We start from the raw sequence: 20722 nt of genomic DNA on the forward strand, positions 1-20722 counted from the left end.
GTTCATCCCGAACGCAGTTGGCATTTCCACATGGCAAGAGGACAGCTTTCCACCAAAAGACGATTACTCCCAAGAAAGGATCCTTTGCCCAAGATACTGATGGAAGAACAGCTCAAGGTAGGACATTTTTATTATGATAAATCGTGTTTCTGTCGAAACATTTTAGTGGCTTAGGACGCCATGTTTTTTGACGTAGCTTCGCTTGGCGCAAACTGTATTGAAAAGTAAGGATAAATTAAAAAATGTAATTCCGCAATTGTATTAAGAATTAAATTGTCTATCAATCCCTGTCCACCCTATATTTTTTAGTCACGTTTATGAGTATTTATGTATAAGAGTAGATCACTGTCTAAGTGGCGCAAGGACATTTTCTGACCAGCTTGTCTACATTTCACATTGTCTAACCATGATTTTGGTGGCTAAATATAAACATTTGCGATCAAACTCTATATGGATTGTGTAATATGATGTTACAGGAGTGTCATCGGAAGAATTCTGAGAAGGTTAGTGAAAAAATTAATATCTTTTGGCGATGTTGACTTTTATCGCTCACTTTGGCTAGAATCAATGCTGGGCTGCTAATTGCTATGTGCTAAGCTAATATAACGATTTATTGTGTTTTCGCTGTAAGACACTTAGAAAATCTGAAATATTGTCTGTATTCACAGGATCTGTGTCTTTCGATTCGTGTATGCTGTGTATTTTTACGAAATGTTTGATGATTAGTAGTTAGGTAAACACGTTGCTCATTGTAATTATTCTAGTCCATTTGTGATGGTGGGTGCAATTGTAAACTATGAAGTCTACCTGAAATATGCACTTTTTTCTAACAAAACCTATCCCATACCATAAATATGTTATCAGACTGTCATCTAATGAGTTTTTTTGTTGGTTAGGGGCTATAAATATCTTAGTTTAGCCGAATTGGTGATGGCTACTGGTGTTGGTGGACAAATAAAAGATGGTGGAATATGCTAATGTGTTTTTAGGTAATAGATGTACATCTTTACATATTGTGTCTTCCCTGTAAAACATTTTAAAAATCGGAAATGTTGACTGGATTCATAAGATCTGTGTCTTTCATTAGCTGTATTGGACTTTAATGTGTGAAAGTTAAATATTTTAAAAAAATATTTTTTTTGAATTTCGCGGCACTGGTTTTTCAGTGGGGGGGGGGGGGGTGTGCCGCTAGCGCCACGCTGATCCTAGACAGGATATAGAGAGAATATAGAGAGAATATAGTTAGAATATAGAGATAATATAGAGAGAATAAAGAGAAAATATAGAGAGAATATAGTTAGAATATAGAGATAATATAGAGAGAATAAAGAGAATATAGAGACAATATAGAGAGAATATAGAGAGAATATAGAGAGAATATAGAGAGAATATAGAGATAATATAGAGAGAATATAGAGATAATATAGAGAGAATATAGAGAGAATATAGAGAGAATATAGAGAGAATATAGTTAGAATATAGAGAGAATAAAGAGAGAATATAGAGAGAATATAGTTAGAATATAGAGATAATATAGAGAGAATATAGAGAGAATATAGAGAGAATATAGTTAGAATATAGAGATAATATAGAGAGAATATAGAGAGAATAAAGAGAGAATATAGAGAGAATATAGAGAGAATATAGAGAGAATATAGAGAGAATATAGAGAGAATATAGAGAGAATATAGAGAGAATATAGTTAGAATAAAGAGAGAATATAGAGAGAATATAGAGAGAATATAGTGAGAATATAGAGAGAATAAAGAGAGTTTATAGAGAGAATATAGAGAGAATATAGAGAGAATATAGTTAGAATATAGAGATAATATGGAGAGAATAAAGAGAGAATAAAGAGAGAATATAGAGAGAATATAGAGAGAATATAGTTAGAATATAGAAGATAATATAGAGAGAATATAGAGAGAATATAGTTAGAATAAAGAGAGGATATAGAGAGGATATAGAGAGGATATAGAGAGAATATAGAGAGAATATAGTTAGAATATAGAGATAATATAGAGAGAATATAGAGAGAATATAGAGAGATTAAAGAGAGAATAAAGAGAGAATATAGAGAGAATATAGTTAGAATAAAGAGAGAATATAGAGAGAATATAGAGAGATTATAGAGAGAATATAGTTAGAATATAGTGAGTATATAGTGAGAATGAAGAGAGAATGAAGAGAGATTCAAGAGAGATTCAAGAGAGAATGAAGAGAGAATATAAAGATAATAAAGTGACTCGGTGTCAGATATAGTTACTAGAAGTCTTCAGAACGGTCTTGAGCGGTCCTTGAACCCCTAACCTTTAACTTTTATCCCCTGACCTCTGACCTCTTATCTCCAGAAGAACGAGTGAAGAAGCTGCGTGGTACGATCCGACGGAGCACGGAGACGGGCATCGCTGTGGAGATGAGGAACCGGGTCACGCGACAGGGCAGCAAGGAGTCCACGGACGGCAGCACCAACTCCAACAGCTCTGACGGAACGTACGTTATTCATATATTACTAGTTCTGTAACTGCTGTACGTGAGCGCTGTACTGCCTATACCCAGCGGACCACCTCTGGACCCCTACAGCTGTGGTTCAGTCCATGTTGTAGTCCTCACTGTCTAATGTACCCAGCGGACCACCTCTGGACCCCTACAGCTGTGGTTCAGTCCATGTTGTAATCCTCACTGTCTCCTGTACCCAGCGGACCACCTCTGGACCGATACAGCTGTGATTCAGTCCATGTTGTAGTCCTCACTGTCTAATGTACCCAGCGGACCACCTCTGGACCGATACAGCTGTGGTTCAGTCCATGTTGTAGTCCTCACTGTCTAATGTACCCAGCGGACCACCTCTGGACCCCTACAGCTGTGGTTCAGTCCATGTTGTAGTCCTCACTGTCTCCTGTACCCAGCGGACCACCTCTGGACCCCTACAGCTGTGGTTCAGTCCATGTTGTAGTCCTCACTGTCTCCTGTACCCAGCGGACCACCTCTGGACCGATACAGCTGTGGTTCAGTCCATGTTGTAGTCCTCACTGTCTCCTGTACCCAGCGGACCACCTCTGGACCCCTACAGCGATGGTTCAGTCCATGTTGTAGTCCTCACTGTCTAATGTACCCAGCGGACCACCTCTGGACCCCTACAGCTGTGGTTCAGTCCATGTTGTAGTCCTCACTGTCTCCTGTACCCAGCGGACCACCTCTGGACCCCTACAGCTGTGGTTCAGTCCATGTTGTAGTCCTCACTGTCTCCTGTACCCAGCGGACCACCTCTGCACCCCTACAGCTGTGGTTCAGTCCATGTTGTAGTCCTCACTGTCTCCAGCTACCTTACTGCTACATGTCATTAAACCACCATCCGTCCATCCATCACTCATTCTATTCCTTTCTCTCTCTCTCTTTCTCTCTCTAGGTTTATCTTCCCCCCTACTCGCATGGGTCCAGAGAGCCAGTTTAGTGACTTCCTGGATGGATTAGGCCCCGCCCAGATCGTAGGCCGACAGACATTAGCCACACCCTCCATGGGTAAGTCAAATCATTGGAGTCTCTCTGTCTGAAAACAGCTTCTGTGATGTGATAATATAATATATGCCAAGACGCCATTACTATAGCTCCTCCACCCTTTGTGTTTGCTGATCGTCAGATACCAGACGGTGTATGAATATGGGGATGGCTCTACATTAGATACCAGGCGGTGTATTAATAGGGGATGGCTCTACATTAGATACCAGATGGTGTATAAATATGGGGATGGCTCTACATTAGATACCAGATGGTGTATGAATAGGGGGATGGCTCTACATTAGATACCAGATGGTGTATAAATAGGGGGATGGCTCTACATTAGATACCAGATGGTGTATGAATATGAGGATGGCTCTACATTAGATACCAGATGGTGTATAAATATGGGGATGGCTCTACATTAGATACCAGATGGTGTATTAAATATGAGGATGGCTCTACATTAGATACCAGATGGTGTATGAATAGGGGGATGGCTCTACATTAGATACCAGGCGGTGTATGAATATGGGGATGGCTCTACATTAGATACCAGATGGTGTATAAATAGGGGGATGGCTCTACATTAGATACCAGATGGTGTATAAATAGGGGGATGGCTCTACATTAGATACCAGATGGTGTATGAATAGGGGGATGGCTCTACATTAGATACCAGATGGTGTATGAATATGGGGATGGCTCTACATTAGATACCAGATGGTGTATGAATAGGGGGATGGCTCTACATTAGATACCAGATGGTGTATGAATAGGGGGATGGCTCTACATTAGATACCAGATGGTGTATGAATAGGGGGATGGCTCTACATTAGATACCAGATGGTGTATGAATAGAGGGATGGCTCTACATTAGATACCAGATGGTGTATGAATAGGGGGATAGCTCTACATTAGATACCAGGCGGTGTATGAATAGGGGGGTGGCTCTACATTAGATACCAGGCGGTGTATGAATAGGGGGATAGCTCTACATTAGATACCAGGCGGTGTATGAATAGGGGGATGGCTCTACATTAGATACCAGATGGTGTTTGAATAGGGGGATGGCTCTACATTAGATACCAGACGGTGTATGAATAGGGGGATGGCTCTACATTAGATACCAGATGGTGTATGAATAGGGGGATGGCTCTACATTAGATACCAGATGGTGTATGAATAGGGGGATAGCTCTACATTAGATACCGGATGGTGTATGAATAGGGGGATGGCTCTACATTAGATACCAGATGGTGTATGAATAGGGGGATAGCTCTACATTAGATATCAGATGGTGTATTAATATGGGGATGGCTCTACATTAGATACCAGATGGTGTATGAATAGGGGGATGGCTCTACATTAGATACCAGATGGTGTATGAATAGGGGGATGGCTCTACATTAGATACCAGATGGTGTCTGAATAGGGGGGTGGCTCTACATTAGATACCAGATGGTGTATGAATAGGGGGATGGCTCTACATTAGATACCAGGCGGTGTGTGAATAGGGGGATGGCACTACATTAGATACCAGACGGTGTATGAATATGGGGATGGCTCTACATTAGATACCAGGCGGTGTATGAATATGGGGATGGCTCTACATTAGATACCAGATGGTGTATGAATAGGGGGATGGCTCTACATTAGATATCAGATGGTGTATGAATAGGGGGATGGCTCTACATTAGATACCAGATGGTGTATGAATAGGGGGATGGCTCTACATTAGATACCAGGCGGTGTATGAATAGGGGGATGGCTCTACATTAGATACCAGGCGGTGTATGAATATGGGGATGGCTCTACATTAAATACCAGATGGTGTATGAATAGGGGGATGGCTCTACATTAGATACCAGATGGTGTATGAATAGGGGGATGGCTCTACATTAGATACCAGATGGTGTATGAATAGGGGGATGGCTCTACATTAGATACCAGATGGTGTCTGAATAGGGGGATGGCTCTACATTAGATACCAGATGGTGTATGAATAGGGGGATGGCTCTACATTAGATACCAGGCGGTGTATGAATAGGGGGATGGCTCTACATTAGATACCAGACGGTGTATGAATATGGGGATGGCTCTACATTAGATACCAGATGGTGTATGAATAGGGGGATGGCTCTACATTAGATACCAGATGGTGTATGAATAGGGGGATGGCTCTACATTAGATACCAGGCGGTGTATGAATATGGGGATGGCTCTACATTAGATATCAGATGGTGTATGAATAGGGGGATGGCTCTACATTAGATACCAGATGGTGTATGAATAGGGGGATGGCTCTACATTAGATACCAGATGGTGTATGAATAGGGGGATGGCTCTACATTAGATACCAGATGGTGTCTGAATAGGGGGATGGCTCTACATTAGATACCAGATGGTGTATGAATAGGGGGATGGCTCTACATTAGATACCAGGCGGTGTATGAATATGGGGATGGCTCTACATTAGATACCAGATGGTGTATGAATAGGGGGATGGCTCTACATTAGATACCAGATGGTGTATGAATAGGGGGATGGCTCTACATTAGATACCAGGCGGTGTATGAATATGGGGATGGCTCTACATTAGATATCAGATGGTGTATGAATAGGGGGATGGCTCTACATTAGACACCAGATGGTGTATGAATAGGGGGATGGCTCTACATTAGATACCAGGCGGTGTATGAATAGGGGGATGGCTCTACATTAGATACCAGACGGTGTATTAAATATGGGGATGGCTCTACATATTTAATACATTTTATGAAGGTAAGTAAATATGAGTATTCTATGCCTAAATCACTTGATAAATCATTGTGAGGACAGTGGAACAGATGTTATAACAGACTACATGCTTTCTGTCTCCCCCTGCTGATCAACAGTGGTACTGCAGGCTGAAACTACACTTTCTGATCACTGACTGCATCATAATATGGCCAGAATGTAACCTGATCTGACCTGGAGAAGGGTTCTGGCCTAGAACTAGGCACAGAGCTTTTCCTGGCCAGGTTACATACTAAGTAAAATCATCTGCCCCTAAACATGAGGAGTGTGTGTTTTCCTCATGTAGGTGACGTCCATGTGGGTATGGTGGACAGAGGAGGCCAGATAGAGGTGGAGATCAACCAGGCCAGAGGACTGACCCCTAAACCAGGGTCAAAGAACATCCCAGGTACAACACAAAACTACAGAACTTTATTGTTCATTTAATCATCCCAGGCACATAAAAAACCTTCATAACTATATTGTTAATCACAGGTACAATACAAACCTACATAACTTTATTGTTCATTTGAGGTATAATACAAACCTACATAACTTTATTGTTAATCACGGGTACAATACAAACCTACATAACTTTATTGTTCAGTTGATGTACAATACAAACCTACGTAACTTTATTGTCCATCACAGGTACAATACAAACGTACATAACTTTATTGTTAATCACAGGTACAATACAAACCTACATAACTGTATTGTTCATCGCAGGTACAATACAAAACCTACATAGCTTTATTGTTCATTACAGGTACAAATCAAACCTACATAACTTTATTTTTCATCCCAGGTACAATACAAACGTACGTAACTTTATTGTTAATCACAGGTACAATACAAACCTACATAACTTTATTGTTAATGACAGGTACAATACAAACCTACAGAACTTTATTGTTCTTATATTCATCCCAGGTACATAAAAAACCTACATAACTTTAGTGTTCATCAAATGTACAATACAAAACTACATAACTTTATTGTTCGTCTCTGTAACAATACAAACCTACATAACTTTATGAAAAAGAAAGGAGGACCAAGGCACTCTTCATCAAATTAATTAAAATGCCTTTGTTCAATGGAACAACATTTTTTAAACTAATTTCGGCTGCATGGCATTCGTCAGGAAGTACAAAAATACAATCATTCTGTCTTGTTTTTTCTTTCTTTTTTTCCCCAATCAAACCATGATTGAAGAGGGAGTGGTTACAGAATACACAATACTATACATTCAGAAGTGAAATAGATATGTTATCCAAATGCATATTAAGGTTAAAAGTATTAGAGCTACTAGACAATACGAAGTAGTCCTAGCCTTGAATAGGAGGGCAAAATGGTGAGAGTTGGAGAGACATACATTTTATAGTACACTAGATCACAGCCAACATGGACCACAGCAGTCCAAACATGGCAGAGGGCAATAGGGCAATGTGTCCACTAGATGACAGCGAAGGGACCACAAAGACCCTACTTGAATGTTGAGAAATCCATATCTTTATTTAAACCAGGATACTTAGTGGCCTGTAGATTGAAATCCATATCTTTATTTAAACCAGGATACTTAGTAGCCTGTAGATTGAAAATCCATATCTTTATTTAAACCAGGATACTTAGTGGCCTGTAGATTGAAATCCATATCTTCATTTAAACCAGGATACTTAGTGGCCTGTAGATTGAAATCCATATCTTTATTTAAACCAGGATACTTAGTAGCCTGTAGATTGAAAATCCATATCTTTATTTAAACCAGGATACTTAGTGGCCTGTAGTTTGTAAATCCATATCTTAATTTAAACCAGGGTACTTAGTGGCCTGTAGTTTGTAAATCCATATCTTTATTTAAACCAGGATAATTAGTGGCCTGTAGTTTGTAAATCCATATCTTTATTTAAACCAGGATACTTAGTGGCCTGTAGTTTGTAAATCCATATCTTTATTTAAACCAGGGTACTTAGTGGCTTGTAGATTGAAAATCCCCAAACTTTCCCTTTGGTTTAGCTGTTTAAGACGGTCCCCTGTTTTACCCAAATGCCTACGAGAAGAGGGAGGAGGAAGGACCTCAGCTTAGGCTCTCAATGTTCTTTGGAATGTGAGACATGTCCCTGTGTGTGTCTGTATCCCCGCTCTACCACCCCTTACCTACCTCTATCCTTCCTTACCTCCCTCTAGTCCCCCCTTACCTCAATCTATCCCCCCCCCTTACCTCCCTCTAGCCCCCCTTACCTCAATCTAGCCCCGCCTTACCTCCCTCTATGCTTCCTTTACCTCCCTCTAACGCTCCTTACCTACCTCCATCACTCCTTTCCTCCCTCAATCCCCCTTACCTCCCTCTAGCCACTCCATACCTCCTCTAGCCCCCCTTACCTCTCTCTAGCCCCTCCTTACCTCCCTCTAGCCCCCCTTACCTCCCTCTAGCCCCTCCTTACCTCCCTCTAGCCCCCCTTACCTCCCTCTAGCCCATCCATACCTCCTCTAGCCCCCCTTACCTCCCTCTAGCCCCTCCTTACCTCCCTCTAGCCCCCCTTACCTCCCTCTAGCCCCTCCTTACCTCCCTCTAGCCCCCCTTACCTCCCTCTAGCCCTCCATACCTCCCCTAGCCCCCCTTACCTCCCTCTATCCTTCCTTTACCTCCCTCTAACGCTCCTTACCTCCCTCTAGCCACTCCATACCTCCCTCTAGCCCCTCCATACCTCCTCTAGCCCCCCTTACCTCCCTCTAGCCCTCCTTACCCCTGTATCCCCCCTTACCTCCCTCTAGCCCTCCTTACCTCCCTCTATCCCTGCTCACCTCCCTCTAGCCCCTCCTTAACCTTCTCTAGCCCCTCCTTACCTCCCTCTAGCCTCCCCCTTACCTCCCTCTAACCCCCCCTTACCTCCCTCTAGCCCATCCATACCTCACTCTAGCCCCTCTTACCTCCCTCTAGCCCCCCTTACCTCCCTCTAGCCCCTCCATACCTCCCTCTAGCCCTCCTTACCCCTGTATCCCCCCTTACCTCCCTCTAGCCCCTCCTTACCTCCCTCTATCCTTGCTCACCTCCCTCTAGCCCCTCCTTAACCTTCTCTAGCCCCTCCTTACCTCCCTCTAGCCCCACCCTTACCTCCCTCTAACCCCCCCTTACCTCCCTCTAGCCCATCCATACCTCACTCTAGCCCCTCTTACCTCCCTCTAGCCCCCCTTACCTCCCTCTAGCCCCTCCTTACCTCCCTCTATCCTTCCTTTACTTCCCTCTATCCCTGCTCACCTCCCTCTAGCCCCTCCTTAACCTTCTCTAGCCCCTCCATACCTCCCTCTAGCCCCCCTTACCTCCCTCTAGCCCTCCTTACCTCCCTCTAGCCCCCCTTACCTCCCTCTAGCCCCCCTTACCTCCCTCTAGCCCCCCTTACCTCCCTCTAGCCCCTCCATACCTTCCTCTAGCCCCCCCTTACCTCCCTCTAGCTCCCCTTCCCTCCCTCTAGCCCCCCTTACATCCCTCTAGCCCCTCCTTACCTCCCTCTAGCCCCTCCTTACCTCCCTCTAGCCCCTCCTTACCTCCCTCTAGCCCCCCTTACCTCCCTCTAGCCCATCCTTACCTCCCTCTAGCCCCTCCTTACCTCCATCTAGCCCCCCTTACCTCCGTCTAGCCCCTCCTTACCTCCCTCTAGCGCCCCTTACCTCCCTCTAGCCCTCCAAACCTCCTCTAGCCCCCCTTACCTCCCTCTATCCTTCCTTTACCTCCCTCTAACGCTCCTTACCTCCCTCTAGCCACTCCATACCTCCCTCTAGCCCTCCTTACCTCCCTCTATCCCTGCTCACCTCCCTCTAGCCCCTTCTTAACCTTCTCTAGCCCCTCCTTACCTCCCTCTAGCCCCCCCTTTACCTCCCTCTAGCCCCCCTTACCTCCCTCTAGCCCCTCCTTACCTCCCTCTAGCCCCCCTTACCTCCCTCTAGCCCCTCCTTACCTCCCTCTAGCCCCCCTTACCTCCCTCTAGCCCCCCCTTACCTCAATCTAGCCCCGCCTTACCTCCCTCTATCCTTCATTTACCTCCCTCTATCGCTCCTTACCTACCTCCATCACTCCTTTCCTCCCTCTATCCCCCCTTACCTCCCTCTAACCCCCCCCTTACCTCCCTCTAGCCCATCCATACCTCACTCTAGCCCCTCTTACCTCCCTGTAGCTCCCCTTACCTCCCTCTAGCCCCTCCATACCTCCTCTAGCCCCCCTTACCTCCCTCTAGCCCTCCTTAACTCCCTCTAGCCCCCCTTACCTCCCTCTAGCCCCTCTTACCTCCCTTTAGCCCCCCTTACCTCCCTCTAGCCCCCCTTACCTCCCTCTAGCCCCTCCATACCTTCCTCTAGCCCCCCCTTACCTCCCTCTAGCCCCCCCTTCCCTCCCTCTAGCCCCCCTTACCTCCCTCTAGCCCCTCTTTACCTCCCTCTAGCCCCTCCTTACCTCCCTCTAGCCCCTCCTTACCTCCCTCTAGCCCCCCTTACCTCCCTCTAGCCCCTCCTTACCTCCCTCTAGCCCCCCCTTACCTCCCTCTAGCCCCTCATTACCTCCCTCTAGCTCCTCCTTACCTCCCTATAGCCCCCCCTTACCTCCCTCTAGCCCCTCCTTACCTCCCTCTAGCCCCCCTTACCTCCCTCTAGCCCCTCCTTACCTCCCTCTAGCCCCCCCTTACCTCCCTCTAGCCCCTCATTACCTCCCTCTAGCCCCTCCTTACCCCCCTCTAGCTCCCCCTTACCTCCTTCTAGCCCCTCCTTACCTCCTTCTAGCCCCTCCTTACCTCCCTCTAGCCCCTCCTTACCTCCTTCTAGCCCCTCCTTACCTCCCTCTAGCCCCTCCTTAACCTTCTCTAGCCCCTCCTTACCTCCCTCTAGCTCCCCCTTACCTCCCTCTAGCCCCTCCTTACCTCCCTCTAGCCCCTCCTTACCTCCCTCTAGCCCCCCTTACCTCCCTCTAGCCCCTCCTTACCTCCCTCTAGCCCCCCTTACCTCCCTCTAGCCCCCCCTTACCTCAATCTAGCCCCGCCTTACCTCCCTCTATCCTTCATTTACCTCCCTCTATCGCTCCTTACCTACCTCCATCACTCCTTTCCTCCCTCTATCCCCCCTTACCTCCCTCTAACCCCCCCCTTACCTCCCTCTAGCCCATCCATACCTCACTCTAGCCCCTCTTACCTCCCTGTAGCTCCCCTTACCTCCCTCTAGCCCCTCCATACCTCCACTAGCCCCCCTTACCTCCCTCTAGCCCTCCTTAACTCCCTCTAGCCCCCCTTACCTCCCTCTAGCCCCTCTTACCTCCCTTTAGCCCCCCTTACCTCCCTCTAGCCCCCCTTACCTCCCTCTAGCCCCTCCATACCTTCCTCTAGCCCCCCCTTACCTCCCTCTAGCCCCCCCTTCCCTCCCTCTAGCCCCCCTTACCTCCCTCTAGCCCCTCCTTACCTCCCTCTAGCCCCTCCTTACCTCCCTCTAGCCCCTCCTTACCTCCCTCTAGCCCCCCTTACCTCCCTCTAGCCCCTCCTTACCTCCCTCTAGCCCCCCCTTACCTCCCTCTAGCCCCTCATTACCTCCCTCTAGCTCCTCCTTACCTCCCTATAGCCCCCCCTTACCTCCCTCTAGCCCCTCCTTACCTCCCTCTAGCCCCCCTTACCTCCCTCTAGCCCCTCCTTACCTCCCTCTAGCCCCCCCTTACCTCCCTCTAGCCCCTCATTACCTCCCTCTAGCCCCTCCTTACCCCCCTCTAGCTCCCCCTTACCTCCTTCTAGCCCCTCCTTACCTCCTTCTAGCCCCTCCTTACCTCCCTCTAGCCCCTCCTTACCTCCTTCTAGCCCCTCCTTACCTCCCTCTAGCCCCTCCTTAACCTTCTCTAGCCCCTCCTTACCTCCCTCTAGCTCCCCCTTACCTCCCTCTAGCCCCTCCTTACCTCCTTCTAGCCCCTCCTTCCCCCCCTCTAGCCCCTCCTTCCCCCCCTCTAGCCCCTCCTTACCCCCCTCTAGCCCCTCCTTACCTCCCTCTAGCCCATCCTTACCTCCCTCTAGCCCATCCTTACCTCCCTCTAGCCCCTCCTTACCTCCCACTAGCCCCCCTTACCTCCCTCTAGCCCCTCCTCACCTCCCTCTAGCCCCTCCTTACCTCCTTCTAGCCCCTCCTTACCTCCTTCTAGCCCCTCCTTACCTCCCTCTAGCCCCCCCTTACCCCCCTCTAGCCCCTCCTTACCTCCCTCTAGCCCCTCCTTACCTCCCTCTAGCCCCTCCTTACCTCCTTCTAGCCCCTCCTTACCTTCCTCTAGCTCCCCCTTACCTCCTTCTAGCCCCTCCTTACCTCCCTCTAGCCCCTCCTTACCTCCCTCTAGCCCCTCCTTACCTCCCTCTAGCCCCTCCTTACCTCCTTCTAGCCCCTCCTTACCTCCCTCTAGCCCCTCCTTACCTCCCTCTATCCCTCCTTACCTCCCTCTAGCCCCTCCTTACCTCCCTCTAGCCCCCCTTACCTCCCTCTAGCCCCTCCTTACCTCCCTCTAGCCCCTCCTTACCTCCCTCTAGCCCCTCCTTACCTCCCTCTAGCCCCTCCTTACCTCCCTCTAGCCCCTCCTTACCTCCTTCTAGCCCCTCCTTACCTCCCTCTAGCCCCTCCTTAACCTTCTCTAGCCCCTCCTTACGTCCCTCTAGCTCCTCCTTACCTCCCTCTAGCCCCCCTTACCTCCCTCTAGCCCCTCCTTACCTCCCTCTAGCCCCTCCTTACCTCCCTCTAGCCCCTCCTTACCCCCCTCTAGCCCCTCCTTACCTCCCTCTAGCCCCTCCTTACCTCCCTCTAGCCCCTCCTTACCTCCCTCTAGCCCCTCCTTACCTCCCTCTAGCCCCTCCTTACCTCCCTCTAGTGCTTTCCTCCCTCTATCCTTCCTTACCCCCCTCTTACCCTCCTTTCCTCTCTCTATATCCCCCCTTACCTCTTACATGTCCCTGTGTGTGAGAGTGTGTGTCTGTATCCCCTCTCTATCCCTCCTTACCTCCTTCTAGCCCCCCTTACCTCCCTCTATCCCCCCCTTCACTCCCTCTAGCCCCCACCTTACCTCCATCCCAAGGCGGGGGGCAAAGTACGGCCTCGAGACATAAAATGTCAATTTAAAATAAAATAACTGTTTACATTTTTTTAACCTTTTTTAAATCCTTTTTTTCCTCCCCGAATTTCGTGGAATCCAATTGGTAGTTACAGTCTTGTCTCATCACTGCAACTCCCGTATAGACTCAGGAGAGGGGCGAAGGTCGAGAGCCAGGCGTCCTCCGAAGCACAACCCGGCCAAGCCGCACTGCTTCTTGACACAATGCCCACTTAACCCAGAAGCCAGACGCACCAATGTGTCGGAGGAAACATCGTACACCTGGCGACCGTGTCAGTGTGCGCCCGGCCCGCCACAGGAGTCACTAGAGCGCAATGGGACAAGGACATCCCGGCCGGCCAAACGCTCCTTTAACCCGGTTGACGCTGGGTCAATTGTGCATCGCCTCACGGGTCTCACGGTCGCGGCCGGTTGAGGCACAGCCCGGGATCCAAGTCAAATGTGTAGTGATGACTCAAGCATTGCAGTGCCTGAGACTGCTGAGGCCCACCCCTTTCCGAATTGAGGCCTGGAACGTGATCAATACCCATAGCCTTACCATGGGGTAGTCTTCATTGGCTACCCGTGTGGCGTCCTTGTTTTCCGCTAGGCGGTCTTGAAGACGTTTCTTTTGTCCGTCCAAATGTAGAACACTGTGGACATTCCAATCTGTAGATGACATGAGTCCTTTTTACAGTTAATGAAATGCTTGACTTGATAACCGTGTTAGAAGCTGTGTAAATAAAATACCTTTTTTCTGTGCAATATTTTATACACTGGTTGCATTTGAAAGAGCCCCCCCCCCCCCCCCCTGGATTTGTGGTCTTTTGAGAGCTGTGGACTAATTTGTCATTTAAGACATCTCTTATGACTTGTGGCTCTGGGAAAGCTTTGCTTAGTAGCATATCACTTTGGATCATTCCACAATTTATTTTTCATTATTATTTTAATGTTCTCTGCTTCTGTGGTATATTTTTGTAACAAAAGTCTCTCTGGTGAATCACGAGGAGCCCCCCCCCCCCCCCTTCCCTCCACAACAAGTCTTCTCTGTCAAGTCATCTGGTGGAAACGGCCTGGCCTCTGAATGGTTTTCACATCTGTAATCGATTCATTCTAAATTAACACTGATCTCAATTGATGCACATCCAATTTTAATTAAAATAACTTTATTGTTAATTTCTTGTGCACTGACTAGTCACAGGGTAGATTTGAATAGAAAAAAAAACTTTATTGTTCATCCTGAACAGTCACAGGTGATAATTTCCAGCATCATTTTCCCTGCAGCGACCTACGTGAAGGTGTATGTGTTGGAGAATGGGGCGTGTCTGGCTAAGAAGAAGACCAGAGTGGTGAAGAAGACTCTAGACCCTTCCTTCCAACAGGCCCTGCTGTTTGAAGAGAGTCCTCAGGCCAAAGTCCTCCAGGTTAATACCTATATCTAGTGATTTGAGAACCCCATGTGTTCATCTTACAGGGCCAGATACATTTCCGTTCACCACTAGATCTGTATTTAATGACTTACAGTTCATTCGGAAAGACCCCTCGACTTTTTCTACATTTTGCTACGTTACAGCCTTATTCTAAAATGGATTAAATTAAATGTTTTACCTCATTAATCTACACACAATACCCCATAATGACAAAGAGAAAACAGGTTTTTAGATATTTTTGCGAATTTATTAAAATAAAAAAAACACAGAAATACCTTATTGACATAAGTATTCAGACCCTTTGCTATGAGACTCGAAATTGAGCTCAGGTGCTTCCTGTTTCCATTGATCATCCTTGAGATGTTTCTACAACTTGATTGGACTCCATCTGTGCTAAATTCAATTGTTTTGACATGATTTGGAAAGGTAAACACCTTTCACCTTTGACAGTGCATGTCAGAGCAAAAACCAAGCCATGAGGTCGAAGGAATTGTCCGTAGAGCTCCGAGACAGGATTGTGTCGAGGCACAGATCTGGGGAAGGGTACCAAAACATTTCTGCAGCATTGAAGGTCCTCAAGAACACAGTGGCCTCCATCATTCTTAAATGGAAGAAGTTTGGAACCACCAAGACTCTTCCTGGAGCTGGCAGCCCAGACAAACTTATGTAAATGTGATATTTACATTTACATTTTTTATACATTTGCAAAAAATTATAAAAACCTGTTTTTGCTTTGTCATTATGGGGTATTATGTGTCGATTGACGAGGAATGAAAAACATATTTAATACATTTTAGAATAAGGATGTACCATAACAAAATGTGGAAAAAGTCAAGGGGTCTGAATACTTTCCTGAATACACTGTAATTTTCTTGAATCTCTTGCAGCAATACAATATTTTAGATGGTTAGCTAATCAAAGCATTGACTTAATTTCCTCTCCTCTCTCTCACTCCCACTCTCTCTTTCTCTCCCACCCTCTCTCTCTCCCACCCCCTCTCTCTCTCTCCCACCCTCTCTTGCTCTCTCCCAGGTGATTGTGTGGGGTGACTATGGGCGGATGGACCACAAGTGCTTCATGGGCATGGCTCAGATCATGCTAGATGACTTGGACCTTGGTGCCACGGTGAGCGGATGGTACAAGCTGTTCCCCACCTCGTCTCTGGCTGACCCCAGCATCGGACCCCTCACACGGCAACTGTCCCAGTCCTCACTGGAGAGCTGTGTCACCAGCCCCTCCTGTACCTAGACAGAGAGAACTATATAGCAACAGTACACACACACACACACACAAGAAGGGACACACACACACACTCACTCAGCATGCAGTTATAAACGCTGAAACGCAGTCAGACGTGTATACATGCAGGCTTCTGAATACACTCACTCACACACACACACACACACACACACACACACACACACACACACACACACACACACACACACACACACACACACACACACACACACACACACACACACACACACACACACACACACACACACTCACTCAGCATGCAGTTATAAACGCTGAAACGCAGTCAGACGTGTATACATGCAGGCTTCTGAATACACTCACACACACACACACACACACACACACACACACACACACACACACACACACACACACACACACACACACACACACACACACACACACACACACACACACACACACACACACTCCAACAAGCTGATCCTCAGATCCATCCCCATAACTACGTCAGATTACATGATTTACCAGAACATAGCATTATAGTAGCATTACTTACTGCCCAATATCCCTGTCCCCTGTCCCCTGTCCCCTGCCCCCTGTCCCCTGCCCCCTGTCCCCTGCCCCCTCTCCCCTTTCCCCTGCCCCCTGTCCCCTGTCCCCTGCCCCCTGTCCCCTGCCCCCTGTAACCCTGTCCCCTGTCCCCTGCCCCTGTCCCCTGCCCCCTGCCCCCTGTCCCCTGTCCCCTGTCCCCTACCCCCTGTCCCCTGTCCCCTACCCCCTGTCCCCTGCCCCCTGTCCCCTGCCCCCTGTCCCCTGCCCCCTGTAACCCTGCCCCCTGTAACCCTGTCCCCTGTCCCCTGCCCCCTGCCCCCTGTAACCCTGTCCCCTGCCCCCTGTCCCCTGTCCCCTGTCCCCTCCCCCCTGTCCTCAGTCCCTTATCCCCTGTCCCATGCCCCCTGCCCCCTGTCCCCTGCCCCCTGTCCCCTCCCCCCTGTCCTCAGTCCCTTATCCCCTGTCCCCTGTCCCCTGCCCCCTACCCCCTGCCCCCTGTCCCGTCTCAGAATCCCTGCCCCGTCTCAGAATCCCTGTCCCGTCTCAGAATCCCTGCCCCCTCTCAGAATCCCATCCCGTCTCAGAATCCCTGCCCCGTCTCAGAATCCCTGTCCCGTCTCAGAATCCCTGCCCCCGTCTCAGAATCCCTGCCCCCTCTCAGAATCCCTGCCCCCTGTCCCCTGTCCCCTGCCCCCTGTCCCCTGTCCCCTGCCCCATCTCAGAATCCCTGCCCCATCTCAGAATCCCTGCCCCCTGCCCCCTGTCCCCTGTCCCCTGCCCCCTGTCCCCGTCCCCTGCCCCATCTCAGAATCCCTGCCCCCCTCTCAGAATCCCTGCCCCCTCTCAGAATCCCTGTCCCCTCTCAGAATCCCTGCCCCATCTCAGAATCCCTGCCCCCTGTCCCCTGCCCCCTGTCCCCTGTCCCCTGCCCCATCTCAGAATCCCTGCCCCCCTCTCAGAATCCCTGCCCCCTCTTAGAATCCCTGCCCCCGTCTCAGAATCCCTGTCCCCTCTCAGAATCCCTGTCCCCTCTCAGAATCCCTGCCCCCTCTCAGAATCCCTGTCCCCTCTCAGAATCCCTGTCCCCTCTCAGAATCCCTGTCCCATCTCAGAATCCCTGTCCCGTTGAGTGGATGCCCCATTTGACATTCCCTGATCCCAGAATTCCAAGGTTATGTCCCAAAATGGCAGCCTATTCCCTATGTAGTGCGCTACAACTGACCAGAGCCAAGGGAATAGGGTGCAATTTGGGACAGAAGGCATTTCTTCTCATCGCCAGGGTCAGGTCATTCCGAAAACCAGTTTTTAAACTCTCTATGCCAAACTAAGAAGAAAAAACGACTTTATTTTTTAAAACCAAAGCAATTTGTATTGTTACTATCAGGAGTGCTAGTTATACAATATCTACGTATTGATATGTAGCAGAGTCTATGAGTTAGATGGAATACAATATCTACGTTTTGATATGTAGCAGAGTCTATGAGTTAGATGGAATGTAAAAAAAAAGAAGATATGAGCTCTTCTAAACACACACAGGCTGGGGAGGAGAGAGAGAAAGGCCGTGTTATTAACACAAAGACACAAGATGTTTACATGATCACTATTATGTGAGGTAGCAGCGCAAATCTGATCATTTCCACAAGCCAGAGTTGATAAGTATATAGACGGTAGATAGCTAATATAGATACGTGTGTTCATGTGTGTACTGGCTGCATCCTACATGTTTGCTTGCAACCCTTATTGAGACATTTTAAAGTGTTTTATTTTATTTTTTTGCTTGCCTTTAAGACTCTAATCAGGTATATAGATGGTACTTTATTTATTTAGCTAATCAGTCACTGTCTAAAGAACAATCGACACTGAGTTTTGGGAGATGGAGGGACATCGTTTCCATACAGAACAAATCAATCCAAACCTACCAGCAATCTCTCGTGAACAAGCGGCATTGTGGGACACAGGAGGACCAACTGACAAACTCACAGGAAACATTCTCCTACTTCCTCAAGAGCGTTCAACACAAAGGCTTCTGGATAGTCTGGGCCATAGTCATCGGTCATTGTAGACCCTGTTCGTGCGAACCACACTGGACTTCATATCCTAGAGGTGATATTGTATGCTTCTGCCCCACAACATGTCTACTGTACAGACCAGCACCTTTTGGATCAACTCCCTCTTGATTTCCTGTTTAAGTTTCTTATCTTCACTTCCTGTTTCTGACCGTAATTAGGAAGTGGGAAGTCTTTCTGATGTCTGTGGTAGGATCTCCCCACCCAGGACACACCCACGCATGGATGTCCTCCAAAACACACTATGTCTGATTATTGGGTACTGACTGCCACCTGGGTTAACTTTACCCTTTAACCCCTGAGGCTATGTAGTGAGGTCACTGTTCTCTCAGCAATGTAAAACCCAGCAGCGCAGATATATTGTATTCTCAAGTATCTTTAACACCCAGTAGATGACGTCTGATTAGTTCCTGTTCAACCAATAGGTGACGTCTGATTAGTTCCTGTTCAACCAGTAAATGACATCTGATTAGTTCCTGTTCAACCAGTAAATGACATCTGATTAGTTCCTGTAGAACCAATAGGTGACGTCTGATTAGTTCCTGTTCAACCAATAGATGACATCTGATTAGTTCCTGTTCAACCAGTAAATGACATCTGATTAGTTCCTGTAGAACCAATAGGTGACGTCTGATTAGTTCCTGTTCAACCAGTAGGTGACATCTGATTAGTTCCTGTAGAACCAATAGGTGACGTCTGATTAGTTCCTGTTCAACCAGTAGATGACATCTGATTAGTTCCTGTTCAACCAATAGGTGACGTCTGATTAGTTCCTGTTCAACCAGTAGGTGACATCTGATTAGTTCCTGTAGAACCAATAGGTGACGTCTGATTAGTTCCTGTTCAACCAATAGATGACATCTGATTAGTTCCTGTTCAACCAATAGGTGACATCTGATTATTTCCTGTTCAACCAATAGATGACATCTGATTAGTTCCTGTTCAACCAATAGATGACGTCTGATTAGTTCCTGTTCAACCAATAGATGACATCTGATTAGTTCCTGTTCAACCAATAGATGACATCTGATTAGTTCCTGTTCAACCAATAGGTGACATCTGATTAGTTCCTGTAGAACCAGTAGATGACATCTGATTAGTTCCTGTTCAACCAATAGGTGACATCTGATTAGTTCCTGTTCAACCAATAGGTGACATCTGATTAGTTCCTGTTCAACCAGTAGGTGACATCTGATTAGTTCCTGTTCAACCAATAGATGACATCCGATTGGTTCCTGCACAAGCTCAAACACAAAGTGTATTGCGATCTCATTTGCTGATATTTCTCCTGGTCAACAGTTTTGCATATCATCATGTGATCTGGACACACCGATCTCTTATTGGCAAGGACTCTTATACTACTTCTTAAATCAGCCCTCTCTAATTCTTACATGCACACAATAATGTGATTATTGTGAATAGTCAGATTAATATAATAGTTTGTTTAAAACGTTTGCATGCTCTGCATGAAGAACGATTTCCCTCATAATCATGTTTCCATGGACACATCTGAAATCAGGCTAGCCAATGGGATTTTGATCAAAGCGGGAAAATGTCCAATCCTAAATAGTCGTTCTATCACAGCAACCAGGTTATTTTTTGCGAAGCATATTTGAATCTGAGCATGGACATATAACGGGTTTTCTTCCCCGTATTCACTTCACTCGTACATAAGAGGGAGGCTTGAGCTGCTGGCAGATCAAACACACAGCTGGAACGCCGATTTAGACTGTTTACACGTCACAATCATTTGAAAGTTCGCTCAGAAAATCAGCAAATGTTTTACTTCGATTTTAACCTTACACCAAATTATGATAAGCAGAGTAATGTGTTTACATGCTTTTTCCGTACTCGCCCTTCTGCCATAATGAGTTGAATAGCCTAGTGGTTAGAGCGTTGGACTAGTAACCGGAAGGTTGCAAGTTCAAATCCCCGAGCTGACAAGGTACCCACGGTTCCTAGGCCGTCATTGAAAATAAGAATTTGTTCTTAACTGACTTGCCTAGTTAAATAAAGGTAAAAAAATAAATAAAAATATGGCATCTGTTCGGGCGATACTTTTTGGGGCGGCAGGTAGCCTAGTGGTT

At 47.2% G+C, this 20722-nt stretch overlaps 1 protein-coding gene across 1 annotated transcript in view; it reads left to right on the top strand.

The window, feature by feature from the left end:
- LOC129820354 (regulating synaptic membrane exocytosis protein 3-like) overlaps positions 1 to 16631 on the top strand; it is a 38034-nt gene extending 21403 nt beyond the window's left edge. The window contains exons 2-6 of the mRNA XM_055877420.1: positions 2292 to 2493; positions 3410 to 3522; positions 6584 to 6685; positions 14651 to 14790; positions 15829 to 16631. Coding sequence (XP_055733395.1) covers positions 2292 to 2493; positions 3410 to 3522; positions 6584 to 6685; positions 14651 to 14790; positions 15829 to 16044 — 773 coding nt within the window. The 3' untranslated portion in view covers positions 16045 to 16631. The remainder of the gene's footprint in view (positions 1 to 2291; positions 2494 to 3409; positions 3523 to 6583; positions 6686 to 14650; positions 14791 to 15828) is intronic.
- The last annotated feature ends 4091 nt before the right edge of the window (positions 16632 to 20722 follow it).

This window comes from Salvelinus fontinalis, chromosome 22 (assembly GCF_029448725.1).
Source record: "Salvelinus fontinalis isolate EN_2023a chromosome 22, ASM2944872v1, whole genome shotgun sequence".
Classification (NCBI taxonomy): Eukaryota; Metazoa; Chordata; class Actinopteri; order Salmoniformes; family Salmonidae; genus Salvelinus; species Salvelinus fontinalis.